At 37.2% G+C, this 14687-nt stretch overlaps 1 protein-coding gene across 1 annotated transcript in view; it reads right to left on the bottom strand.

Moving 5' to 3' along the window:
- The window catches only part of FKTN (fukutin), a 75620-nt gene that overhangs the window by 37900 nt on the left and 23033 nt on the right, over positions 1–14687 (bottom strand). The window contains exons 4-6 of the mRNA XM_025935277.2: positions 9729–9932; positions 2857–3134; positions 2071–2203 (exon numbers count right to left, since the gene is read on the bottom strand). Of these exons, the coding sequence (XP_025791062.1) occupies positions 2071–2203; positions 2857–3134; positions 9729–9932 (615 nt within the window). The remainder of the gene's footprint in view (positions 1–2070; positions 2204–2856; positions 3135–9728; positions 9933–14687) is intronic.

The raw sequence follows: 14687 nt of genomic DNA, 5'->3' as shown, positions 1-14687 counted from the left end.
AAAAATATTTATTTGTATTTATTTACCACTTTTCTGAAAGTTTAAGTATGTTTCCAGAAAAAAAAAATATTAAAAATAGAAAGTTAGAAGGTTGTTTTATGAGTTCTGTGAGATTAGTTCACTGCTTACTTTACACCAGGCATTGTATTTAAGATTGTTTGGCGCCATCAAGTGTTCAAAGTTATATATGTCCACTTTAATTCGAAAACGGGACCTTGGTTCTAATACTAAGAAATAATGAAGAATGAAACATTTAAGAGAATAAGAATAAAAGAGTTATCAACTTAATTAGGCACCCTAAATCAGTAATACCAATACAATAACGAAAGAGAAAAGCAGATTAGAAATCACAAGTATATCTTGCTGCAAGTGAAGGGACACAAATAATGTAATTAAGAATGAATACAAAGTTCCACCTGATTTTACTATAAATATAAACCTCCGATGGGATGGTAGTCTTGCTATGTGATGGTGCTTTAAACACCAAAACTACGAGGCTATATATGATAAGCCGATAAGCCTTCTGAGCATCTGCCATCCATATTCTTTACTCAAAAGCTGATTGAGGGCTTGCGCTGAAAATTTCAAAAGCAAGAATGAAAACACGCAATTAAAAAACCTGATACCATCCTAATGATGTACCAATATTTTGAAGCATTTTACATTTTACATTGCCTTCTCACAAAGATCGTCAAAATCAGCCTGGACAAATGCTTGCTAGGGAATGGAGAAGTCCTAATAAGTGTCCTTAGAAAATTCATTTGATTCAGATGAGCACCTTATTCTCCAAACATGTTTCCAAATTATAGGATCTTTTCTTTGTGCCAGATGCTGCTCTAGATATTGGGGCTACAGAAGTGAACAACAAGCCTGCCATCAATAAGTTCACATAATCTAGTAGGGGGACAAGACATATACTCGCAATTCACTGTGGGAAGTGCTCTGACAGAGGTGGCAACCAGAGCAAACTCCCTTAAGGCAAGAAGAGCGAGTGGTCAAGCTCAGGCAGCAGACTGCATCTCCTCTGCTTCCTGTTACTTCCTTCGTGGTAGGGGTATGATGCTCAGCACTTGTCGACTATAGTAGATTCGTCCACGTAGTTTTCCAGCTTGTCATCCATGAGGCTGACTGGGTATGTTCCACAGCTCACAATTACAGATCTAAGGAGACTGGGCTGGGAAGACCCACCAGGAAGGCTGTCAGGCCTTGGTCCCAGGGACCAGCACCGCCTACCAGAAAAATCTTGCATTTGCGGGTGTGGGGCACTTAGCCAGCGATTATACAGCTGGTACTTCATCTCCTCATTCTATTCCTGTCCATGTGTCTACACCTTTCTTAGAAGGGAACCCCAGAAAATAAAGGGCAAGTGGAAGGATCGGGGTACCAAAACCCCACCATAAATTCTGACTGGTTTCACTGTATTTCTGTTTTAAGTCATCTCTCAGAGCTGAAACTTCATGCCTCTCAAAATCATCTTTACATCCCCAGGGTCAGCAGAGTTCCTGGGAAAACGGCTTTCAATAAGTGTTTATTGAATTGAAAGCGAGAGCAGCAGAATAAAGTAAAGTTCAAAAAGCACTGGTCTCTGCATAGCATTTACCTTCAAAACCTTCATAAACACAGAACATTCATATGCATTGCCAGCCCTCTGAGAAAAACTGCATTTTCCGTGAAACCTTTCCCAAATCTACATGGTCCACCTTCTACAGTGGCTTCATCCTACGGGGAGGCGCCTTAAGAATGCACCACCTTTGATAGTGTTTATGGGGTATCCTAACTGAAAGCAGAGGCCAGTGCTAAACCTACCAGAGCCTACCCCAATAAAACAAGGTCTCCATAAACATCACACCATTCAACTAGGAGAGAAATCGTTTCTTAAGGTTAATGTTTACTCTCCTTTAAAAAAAAAAAAATTCAAATAAAGCAATCTAGAAGAAAAACAATGAATCAAAAAAGATGTTTTCTTACCTATTTACTATAGGTCCCTTCATTTCCTACCCCTCCCTGGAAACATTAAAAATAAACACACCTCTTCTAATTTAAAAAGTACAATATTTGATTACTTCTAACCTGAAAAAATGCTCGAGCTTCCTTATACCTACACTCAATAAACCGAGAGTGTGGTATTTCTTCTAGAAACTGCACTGGATCTTTCGGGATGAGAACTTCGAGTCCATCAACAGTAATTTGTTGTAACTCTGGCCTGAAAACAAAAGTGAGGATTTCTTATTAGGACTTAACCCAGAAAGCTGGCAGCCTCTTCAAAACACATGACATAAGCAAAAAAGCTAAACGTCAAGCATATTTTCCTCAGTTACCACTTTTTAAGATCTACTCTCTCAGCACCTGTCAAATATACAATGCAGCACTGTTAGCTATAGTCACCACAATGTCCATTACATCCCCAGAACTTACTTATCTTATAACTGGAAGTTTGTACCTTTTGACAATTTTTACTATGTAAGCATATATCCATGAACATACTTTCTCCTGTGTTTGCACATTTTATGAATATAATCAAGAGTTGTATTATTTTACGCATTGCTTCTGTCACTCAACACTGTGGGATTCATCTACGTTGTTACACAGAGCACTAATCCATTCATGTCCCTGCTCTACAATACTTCACGGTATGAATACACAAAGTCTGGGGGCATTAAAAACAATGTTTCTAGTATTTCGTATGCGTATTTCCTAGCACGCATGTGCATGAGTTTCTTGCTGTTGGGTATTTACATTTCAAAACTGATTTGTGTGAATTACATGTTAGATTTAATTACAAAATGTAGGAAAAGAGTAAGAATTCATGACTGGACACTACAGGTTTCAGAACTCCCCTTTACATCCTGAATTTACCTGTCAAAAGCTCCAGGATAACGGCCAAACTGTAACTTTCGAAAAGGAACAAATTTCCGGTCCACGCGTCCTTTGAGTCGTAAATGGCCGTGCCAGAGGTAGTTGCCACTCCTCTCATGAAAGACCACCAAGTGGATGGCATGATTAGCCAATCTGCAGATGTAGTGCAGGGGAATTTCGGTTCCAGAAAGTGAGTCTATTCCATCCAGCCGGGGGTCTTTGCTCTCAACCTTTAGGCACTGAAAGCCCATATTTTCAGCCGTCCGAAACCAGCCCTCCTAAAACCAAAGAAACATCAAGCTTAAATATTTAAAACCAAACACTGGTAGCAAAACTAAATGGATTCTTACATTGAGTCAAGCCATACACATATTTTGCTAATCTCCTCTTTGCCCAAAGATTTCAAACTAAGGGTGGCAAGTGGGGAAGGTGGTGGTGGGAGAATAAGGAGAATATCAAAAAGGGAAACTACGTAGCTCAGCACACATGTTCAAAGACACCCTTTATGAACATGCATATCAATTTCTTCCTTGGAGAGAATGCTCATTTTAGTGTTCTGTGGTTAGCATCTATAAGGCAAATGTTAATGTAAGGATAGCACTTAAAATAAAACTTGTAATTTTCAATTTAACTTCTATTAATTTCTATCTTCAAATGTGCTTCAAGAGGGTGGTACTTTCCTCTCATACTTTGTATCCCAACGCCTTAAACTGCTACTATAATAGAAGTCCATCAGGATGCAAACCATCAGAAAACAGACGAAGGCATTTTCCAATATCATTAGTTATAGTATAAATCTCATGTAGTAAAATTAATCTATATGGTAGATTTTTAGTCCTAAGACCAACAACCAGTGCTATGGATGATTAAGCAGCATAAATTATTGAGAACACCTGAGATTTTAATAGTAGGCTTTGTAATTTCCAAGGAACTTTAATAAACATTATTGCATTTACATGACATCTATCATATAAAATACGTAGCATAGGTATGATAGATTAAAAAACAGACTCATAGAAGCCTTAAAAAAAAAACAATAACAGGCAGAGCCACTGCCAGTACTTAGGTCTTATGCAACCAAATCCAAGGTTCTTTCCATTCTTAATACTACCTCTCTAGTCTCTATTTATATAATGTGTATGAAGCTCATTCGCATTCATTATCTCATCTGATGCCCCCAGAATCTACTTGAGGTCGTCAAGGAAGATATTATTATACCTAGTCTACGGTTAAGGAAAACAAACTTCTAGGTGGTAATAATCAGATTTTAACATTATTAAATTAAGGAGCTGTGTCTGTAAGTTTGTCTTAAAAGCCACAGCATTCATAAACATTCTTCAAGAGTACTTTATTCACATCACTTACTACTGTTGAATGTTATCTGGATTAGCTGTATCTTCACCCATGCTCTTATAGCAGACATAGACCCCTATCGTAGTATTGATTATACTGCTTTTTAATTGTTTAAACTCCATCAATAAACTGCAAGTTCCTCAACCATAGGAATCAACAGAGTGACTAGTACCCAGCAGGTGCTCAATAGATATTTGTTGTTACTAGTGTTTATACTCTTATATGAGAGGAAGTGTTAATTCGGTAGAGAATGCTAACAGCAATGACAACTGTCCTCTCCTTTATGGATAAAGAACTAAACTGTGCCCTAGTCAAAGGAATTTGACTAGGAAATATCCTATAGGAAATATAGGATATAGGAATCCTATATTTAGCAATATAAATAAATATAAATCCTATATTTAGGAATATAAATATAGGAAATATCCTATAACAGTTCCAGGCCTGGCTTTACAATCTTCATAAAATCTTTCATGCGTTCCCTCTTAACGTCTGCATCTAGGGAAGCAAAGAACTCCAAGGTGGAAAAGCCATTTACACAAATGAAACAGCCTATATCCCTAAATCTCTAGAGAAAAGTCATCCAGAAATATCTCTGACCAAGAATATCCACACTGTACTTAGGTAAAGACAATTACTCCTTTCTTGTGCTAAATCAATGAGATTTTAGGGATGTTTTTTAATAGCATCTAATGCAACTTACCCTCGTTAATGCAATTTCACTTTAATTCTCCCTATATTAGATTGATCAACTATGGCACTCCTCTTTTTCCTTTTCTCATTTGGTCTGCTAAGAGATGGAAAGTACTGACTGAGAGTGAGAGTAGCCAATTCAGAGACGGAATCCACGGTGCAGGATGAAAGAAATGCATGATAAGTTGGTAAATCCAGGAAAAATTTAAAAGGCCAGCCAGACCTTGAAGGGGAATCAGACCCTGGGTTGTGGGAAGAAAGACTGACAGACAAAATAGGAGGAACTCTGAAACGGCTTATCTTATAATCATGAGAGAAAAGTCAGAACAAAGTAGTTGCTCTGATCAAACAGAGCAAAGGCCTAGGTCAAGGCTGTACTGCACAAATCTACTTCCAGTTGCCTTTGGCAGTCGTTTGTTCACTTTATTGTCATGGTAATAATAAGGAATAATTACATGCAACTTATGTCTACAATAATTAGATCTAGTGTTCTAGATCTAACCTTTGGGAGAAGGTTTAGGGAGGACAGGGAGAAGGTTGAGGGAGGCTTAGGGTTTGGGAAGGCTCTATGTGATGTCATATGTATAAAAGGACAAACGTGAACCTGTGTGCTTATTCTGGGTACTGCTGACCTTCTGCTTCTTCCACTGACTGTGGTCATATTAGTGTTGCCAATTGTAGCTTATTTCCTTTCTTCTAAAGTACTGGTCCTCAAAGCCAGTGTTACTGTATCCAAGAGTCATTTAAAAAAATTGTGGGCATATTTTTGACTACCATAATGATTGAGGAAGACACAACTGGCATTTAGAGGCATAGGCCAAGAATACTAGACACCCTAAAATCCAAAATATGAAAATCTGCCTTGTGTCCTGAGTAATTTCAAATGTTCTATCAGATAGTCCCGTAGTGAAAACCTTATTCGTAATCATCTGAGACCTCTACTTCCCAGGAATACAACAGCCATGTTAAAGGGGAGACAATTTTACTTTTTTGTTGTTGGAAACTTGCTCACTATTTTAAAAAACCACACTACTAACAATATCATTCATAATATGACTGTATATTTGAAGCTACTTGCATTCAATGATCTAACCGAAAAGTGCAACCATCTGAATTACTTCATTATGTTTTCCAGTGTAGTCATGACTGAGCATTTATATGCTGAAATACACATTTTCCTTTTATTTCTAATTTATATTATAGTTAAGACATCATATTGATTTAGGGGATTATGTATATAGGCAGGGTATAATTTCTATAAACCTCATTTGGGGAAAATAAAGGAACACTATAAAATACTCTTTGTAGAAAAGGTTTATAAGCTTTGTAGTCTTTTTCTATGTCGATTCCTAGTCCAGTAGGAATGGCTAACAAATACTGACGTTTAGGAATCAGTCAGTGAGAAGGTTGGCATAGCCTTACCAACCTTATGCTGAAAGTCACCAGTTTATGAAACACGGCCACAACAAAAAGCTTCCAACTGGTTTTCAGTTGGAACTGAACAAAGAGCAATTAACCTTGCAGAAAGCCTGTGTCATGAAAACCAAATAAAACAAATAACCATAACAAAAAATAAACACCCACAAGGGATTTAGAAAAACAAAATGTAGCAGGGGGCAAAAAAACTAAATAGAAAACAAAAAACATGACATTCTACAGAGCGAAAAAGACAAAACTGCACCCACGAAACAAGAACGCTATTATAAGAAACAAGAATACACAAAACTTTTTAAAAATATAAAAATGTTGAGCAAGAATATGATAAAAATCAATGGCATTGTTAAAGATTTTGTTTAAAAGTAGAACAGTTAGAAAAAGATGAAAAATCATACAGCAAAGATAAGAAAATGAGAGAGTCAATTCTAGAGGTCCAACAGCCAAGAAATAAAAAATTCTTTCTTTCAGAAAGAAAGAACACTTTTATTCAATACTATCCTGGAGGGGTTCCTATCTAAATCAATAACTACCTAAATCAATAACACAAGAAAAAGAAATTAGGTGTAAGGGTTACAAAGGAAGAGACTAAATTGTCTTTTTATGCAGAAAATACAACCAATCGCATTCAAAGAGAGAAAAGGAAAGAGAAGGTGGGAAAGGGGATGAGAAAGGGAGAATGGGAGGAAGAGACTTTGGACTTTATCTGTAGAGTGCAGAGTTCAGAACAGTAGCTGGGAAACAGGATGCAGCATTTCCATCTACCTATAGTAATGAATTGGAAAAGGAAGAGGAAAAATACCCACATTACCCACACGCCGTCCCCACCCCACACAAAACTATGAGATAGCAAGGAGTAAATCTTATCAGAAATGTGCAAAATCCAGGGCGCCTGGATGGCTCAGTCGGTTAAGCATCTGACTTCGACTCAGGTCATGATCTCCTGGTTCGTGAGTTTGAGCCCCGGGCCAGGCTCTGTGCTGACAGCTCAGAGCCTGGAACCTGCTTCAGATTCTGTATCTCCCTCTCTCTCTGCCCCTACCCACTCAGCCTCTGTCTCTGTCTCTCTCAAAAACAAATAAACATTAAAAAAATTTTTTTTTAATGTGCAAAATCTGTAAGAAAAATTACAATATTCTAACAAAGCTCATCAAAGGACACTTGAATTAAAGGAGGTATATTTATGTTCATGGATAAGAAATCTTAATATTTTAACAATATCTAGAAACCTTTCATGCTTTTGCTTTCTCAGACTAGCCTGGATGATGAAAGAGACACGCGGTCCAGGGACTCCACTGCCCCATCGGCCAGCCAGCCGTCCTGAAGAAGCAGAGCTGCCTAGCTGACTGGAAGTTGAGCTTAGCTGAGACCAGAAGAGCTGCCCAGCTAAATGCTACCCAAATCACTGTCACAGAATCATGAAACGACACAAATGATTGTTGTTTAAGCCAGTAACTTTAGTGTGTGATTGGTTACACAGCAGAAGCTAACTGCTGTATAAGTCAAATTAGAAATCAAACGTGCAAGTAAAACAGAAACATTTTCAGATATGCAAGGTTTCAGCCTCCCATTCATCCGGTCTCAGAAAGGAATTCCTAAAATGTTGTGAAGGGGTTTACGGAACAATATATGCGCAGCACATCAGTCTGTAGTAAGGCAAAATGAGCAAAAGCTCTGGAAGGGATGTCTCTAAGGGAAAAGAAATGGAACTGAGAGATTACCTGATGTGTTGGATTATAAAACAGTTTTACGTTTCTGTTACAGAGTTTGTACACAGGTTACTGATACACAGAAAACCAGCAAACAAAACAGGAGAAGAAAGTTGTATAAGGAACATGATGAGATTAAACTAGGTAGCATCCATGTGATTATACATTCATAAGGTCAACACTGACTACTAATTTAACTACAAAATGTGATTAATGATGATGGGAGAAGAGAGTGTGTATGTGCGTGTAAATGGAGGCAGAAGAGATGATCAGTTAAGTTCTTGTTATTCATAACGTAAGTAGGAAATATTTAAAAAGGCAGAAGCAGAAAATTTCATCTGTAAATGAGAAGATAAAGCAGGTAGAAAGAGGTGAAAGTGGTTGACTCTACAAGGGGAAGTAAGGGGTGAAGAGAGAAGAGCAGACTGCATCACCTTTCTGCATCACCATCTGACTTTTAACACAGTAGTCTAATTAAAAATAAATATTAAATTGAAAATACCACACCCTAACTTTTCCATAAGTTTAAGTATTTTCAAACTATAAAACTGGGAAGAAAGAAAAAAAAAACATGCCAGCAAAAATCAGGTACTTATGTGGACACTTCATCTGTCTCATCACTGGCATCATTGCCTGGAAAGAACCACAGGTCAGAAAAAAGTCGGAGCTCAGTCTCGGCGGCCCTGTGGGAAAGCCCAGGGCAATCAAGAGACCGTGCAGCTTACACTGCTTTCCCACCATCATCCTGGGACATAAGCCTACCTATCCGGGTTGAAGGCGACTAAACAGATCCCACGGCAGAGTTAGTGCACACTTACCATGGGTGGCTGACTAGCTAGTTAAGTTCATTTAATCTGGTGCTAATTTTCTTACTCTTACTTTGATAATTCCTCAGAATGAAAAATAGTGAACTTGGGTGGTTAGAGGTATTGCAGATAAAGAAGGAAGCAGATTTTTGGCATGTTTGGTTGACTTTTGCCTTGTAACCACTAAGCAGGATGAAAACAGACGCTTGAATTTTTTGGATACGCTTAAGAAGCACACTCCATTTGAGTATCAAACCATACTGCACGCTTACAAAGAGGAAAGAACAGTGCTGTAGACTAGTGATATCGCCTTCATGTATACCTTATTTAGCAGATACTGAAAGTTCTTCACCAAATCCCTTTCTACTTGCCTGCCTACACTGATGGAAGTGCTAAATAGCTCTTTTTAGCCTCCTTCACAACAAGAAGACATATGAGTCTAGTTCTGAACAATGAGCTGGAAGCTGTTTACCAGATGCTTCTGAGAAAATTTTTGCTTGAAAGGACGCATTACATCACCATCCTTTCCTCTCATCTTACTGCCTTGAGCATGGATATGATGCCTCAGAACCAGGACAGCTGTCTTGCAATGATGAGAAAAATGAAGAAAGAACTTCAATAATGCCAGCCCTGACATAGTGGGCAGCTGAACTAATGTCAACAGCACCAATCTTTCAAAGTCTTGTTACACAAGAAAAATAAGCCCCCTATTTGCTTAGGACATTATTGTCTCCTGTTACTTATAGCTGAAAATACTCCCAATACAATTTATGAAAAGTTTTAAAGATTTTTTTGAAATGTTTTACATTTTAACTGGTTTAATCCCATACTATTTTGTAAAAGACACAGTCTGTTATCTGAAAGGAAATCATCTTACCTCATTCTTCCATAGGTGATACCGCAGTGCAAATGCAGTAAAGTCTCTTGGAACACAGAAAAACTTGCATTCTGAAGTGGAGCCATGAGAAATATTTTTGACTTGTTCAAAGTCTTTATTAATCAATTCCAGAATCAAAGGATCGATAAGGAACACTGGTACATTTTGGCTGGATGTTAGCATAACAAATTTTTTAACTGCACGCTGTTTGAGAAGAAAAGAATCCCCTTTATTCTCCTCAACCAATACAACAATTTACCTTATTAAATTTTTATTCATTAATTTTATAAGAATATATAGAAGGTTTACTCAATAGATACCATGCTTATTACTGTATTCAACAAATAAGCAAATAAATAATACATGGTCCCTGCTCTTAAGGTATACACAATTGACTGAGGAACATGAACAAATATGTATAATGCAAGGTAAAATACTCTCTAATAAAAATACATGCAACAGCTACTAAGTAACTGTACATCAAAAGAATAACAAAATCTTCATTAGAGGAAGTCTATCTCAGATGGAAACTTTGGGCTTACAAATTATTCCCTTGGTATTAGCTACAACTTTTTGAGCCAAAGTGGAAGAGGAAATACCAGATCTGTCAGATTTTAAAAATCAGTCATGTCAACCTTTTCAAATTCAAAATCAATCGTATGTACCATTTTTCTTCATATTTGTTACACTGTTTAATAATGCTTATAAGCAAAAGATTCAAACTAAAATATCTTGCCTGCTTGACTATTCCCATATATAGTTTGATTTTCTAATAATATTTTAATATTTTATTTTAAAAATTTTTTTAAATTTACATTTATTTATTTTTGAGAGACAGAGAGAGAGAGAGGGCACAAGTAGGGAGGGGCAGAGAGAGAATGAGACACAGAATCCAAAGCAGACTCCAGGCTCTGAGCTGTCAGCACAGAGCCCAAAGCAGGGCTTGAACTCACAAATCATGAGATCATGACCTGAGCCAAAGTCGGACGCTTAACCAACTGAGCCACCCAGGTGCCCCAATATTGTAATATTTTAAAATAGAATTCTTTTAGGCAATGAGTAGAGTCCCCTACTGAAAAAACAAATTTCAAAATTACAAGGAAACACAATAATCACACTCAAGAGTAAGTAGCACCAAGGGCAGCAAAGATCGATAGAATAACAGCATTGCTTAAAAGCATACTTTAATGGAAGTAACAAGGATTTCAAAGAGATGTATGCCCATCAGAAAGGTGCCTCATAGAATTAAGGGTAAACTCTTATTCCCCAAATCTGAAGAAATATGTAAAAGCATAAATAAGATAATAAATAAATAAGGATATTAAGACTTTTAAGGATAGGAAAAAAATGAGATAAAGCTAGGAATAAGTCTCTTACCATTTGTTTTTAAGGCAGAGTATGCAAATACCAAGACTACAATAATCTTTGCTCTAGAGTTTATTATCTCTTAGTGGGAGAAACATCTATAAGTAAAAAGCTAGTTAGAAAAACAACTTTATGCCAGAAGATTCAATAACTTAGATGAAATTAACAAATGTCTTTAAAAACACAATTAACAAATTACCACAAGATGAAACAGGAAATCTGAATTGCCCTATACCTTTGAACAAAATTGAATTTTTATATATATTTGTTACGTATTGACATATATTTGTTATATATTCGTATATATTTTATTTATTTATTTATTTATTTATTTATTTATTTACACTGCCATCAAACAATAGCACCAAGAAGTAAAAACTCCAGACTCAGATGGTTCACAGGTGAATTCTCTCAAAGATTTAAGGAATAATACCAATTCTACAAAAACTCTTTCAGAAAACTAAGCAGGGAGGAATCCTTCCTAACTCATTGTATGAGGCCAGTGTAATCCTGATAACAAAACCTGACAAAAACATTACAAAAAAAATTACAGACCACCATCCCACATGAACATAGATGCAATTATACTTAACAACATACTACAAAATCAATTCCAGTAGTTTTATAAAAAAAAAAAAAAAAAGGCCAAAAAAAAAAAAGAGTAAATATCCTGACCAAGTAGAGTTTATCCCAGAAATGAAAGGTCAGTTTAGCATTTGAAAATCAATCAATGAAGGGGCGCCTGGGTGGCGCAGTCGGTTAAGCGTCCGACTTCAGCCAGGTCACGATCTCGCGGTCCGTGAGTTCGAGCCCCGCGTCGGGCTCTGGGCTGATGGCTCAGAGCCTGGAGCCTGTTTCCGATTCTGTGTCTCCCTCTCTCTCTGCCCCTCCCCCGTTCATGCTCTGTCTCTCTCTGTCCCAAAAATAAATAAACGTTGAAAAAAAAAAAAAAATTAAAAAAAAAAAAAAGAAAATCAATCAATGAAATTTACTACATCAACACAACAAAGGGGGAAAACCCTATGAGAATTTCAATACAGAAAAAGTATTTAACAAAATTCAATACCTATTTTAATCAGTGATTAAAACCTGTCAGTGAACTAGGACTAGGACACTTTCTCAATTTGATAAAGAGTATGAACAAAAGTATCTGTTTTTGAGTTTAGGAGTTCTTCATTAATTCTTGATACCCATCTTGTGTCAGATACATGTTTTGCAAATATTTCCTACTCTGTGGCATTTCTATTCATTTTCTTAATGTGTCTTTTGAGGAGTAGAAGTCTTAAATTTTGATATGCTAACTTATCAATTTATTTTTCTTTTATGGTTGTTGCTTTCTGTGCTTTATACCAGGAGAATAAAAGAAATGATTCTGGAAGAAAGATGATGAAATGACCAACACTGGCACACATAAGGTGCTTATTAAATGTTTGTTGAATAAATCTCATTCAGCTTAGTGTTAAATGCAAACATGATGAACACGTTAATGGCTTCATTATAATTATTGATGTAAATATAGATTAGGGCAGGGTCTAGGGGAAATTCTGTAATTCACCTTCTAAATATGCCTTCCAGATTGTTATCAATGTAATCCCTGGAAACAGATGTCCAACTGACTCTAAAGCCAATTAATTTTAAATCAACATGACTATTATCATCTGGCCTTCAGTAATTCATTTTGTTTACAAGAAAGAAAAATGTCTTGTTGAAAACAGGGTACACTGACACTCTAATAGCCTGTTCATCTAGAAGGGCTTGGTGGGACCCGTTCTTAGTGAAAGGCTCGCTCCTTATAATCATCATTTCATTTCCTAAGTGCTCTCAAGGCATCTGTTTAATAACTCATTCTAAAATTTTGTCAGGGTTCGGTATCACATTATTGATCAGATTTTGCCTTTTCTTCTGTGGGACCCAAGGAATTTAACAAAAATCCCCTACCCCTGGACAAGCAGAGCAAGACTAACTCCATTTTATGCTACACCCACCATCTCAAGTATAACCCCCACCCTAGTCAAGCCGGTGAGCACACCCTTACTGGAAACCGGCTCACATAGGAATGTGGAACCCCTAACCGCCAAAGAATGTAAACCCTGTCTTTTGCCTGCCCAACTTGCGCGCCAATTGCAGGGAGGATTCCTCCCTGCTCCTTGGTGGTCTCTCGGATTTGAAATCAGGGGCATTATACCTTCCTTCTAAAATACTAGAACGAAAGTATTTTATTATTTCTCCCCTTTAATGTGATGCTGCAAATGTCTAAGAGTGATTCTTAGTACCATGCAATGTAATTAACAGACAACCCATTGGATGTAGTGAGCTGCTCTTTAATTTTTGCTCACTGATCTTGAAAGTAAACCCATTTATTTTTTTTTAAGTTCATTTATTTATTTTGAGAGACAGAAAGAGAGTGTGGATGGGGAAGGAGCAGAGAGTGAAGGAGAGAGAGAATCCCCACTGCTGAGCCTGACATGGAGGCTCGATCACACAATCATGAGACCATGACCTGAGCCAAAATCAGGAGTCAGACACTTAACCAACTGAGCCACCCAGGCACCCTGAAAGTAAACCCTTAAAAAAAAAAATCCATTCTTTTCTCCCACCTCAAAGATCCTTCCCTGAATGAAAAAGTTGGGTCTTTCCATTGCCTTCAGGCTACCCTAAGTTCATAGAGCAAAACATCTGCTATTTCATATAAATTAAAAGTTCACCCTAATACTTCACAGTTGAGGAGCCTGGTATAGGATATCCCAGACTTACCTGTTACACAGTAGTTCAAAGCCAACTGGTGCCAGCAATGACCTAAAATTATCACCTTTATTGGTGCTTCATAATTTTGAAAACCCACTTCCAATCTGAAGCTTCATGTCTCTGGTTAAAGAGAAGCCAAAGACTAAGGGTGCTGAGCCTGGGTGGCTTAGTTGGTTAAGCGTCTGACTCTTGACTTCGGCTCAGGTCATGATGTCATAGTTTGTGGGTTTGAGCCCCACATCAGGCTCTGTGCTGATGACGCAGAGTCTGCTTGGGATTCTCTGTCTCCTCTCTCTGGCCCCATGCCCCACACTCTCTCTTTCTCTCTCAAAAATAAATAAACTTAAAATGTGGCAAGAAGAGAAATGCATACTTCTAAAGAAAAAAAAGGAGAAACCAAAGACTGAAGTGCATCCACAAGAAATAACTGGTCATATCCAAAATGTATACTAATAGGATAAATGTAATTTTTTATTAGTAACAAGTAACCTAACATTGTTTTTCATTCTAAATTTGGTTAACAAAAAGGTAAGAAAACATATTTTGTAAATGTTTGGCTCTGAAATTTATAAACCCAAACAGGGACATACTGTACATATTGCTAGTTTTCCTTATCTTCAAGAGAAAACATGTTAAACATGAATAGACAGTTCTCCAAAGAAGACATCCAGATGGCCAACAGGCACATGAAAAGATGCTCAACGTCACTCTTCATCAGGGAAATACAAATTAAAACCACATGGAGATATCACCTCACGCCAGTCAGAGTGGCTAAAATGAACAAATCAGGAGACTATAGATGTTGTAAAGGATGTGGAGAAATGGGAACCCTCTTGCACTGTTGGTAGG

This window comes from Puma concolor, chromosome D4 (genome assembly GCF_028749965.1).
Source record: "Puma concolor isolate L17-30 chromosome D4, mPumCon1.1.hap2, whole genome shotgun sequence".
Lineage (NCBI taxonomy): Eukaryota > Metazoa > Chordata > Mammalia > Carnivora > Felidae > Puma > Puma concolor.
The sequence above is the reverse complement of the archived record's forward strand: the minus strand, read 5'-3'. Positions and strand labels throughout refer to the sequence as shown.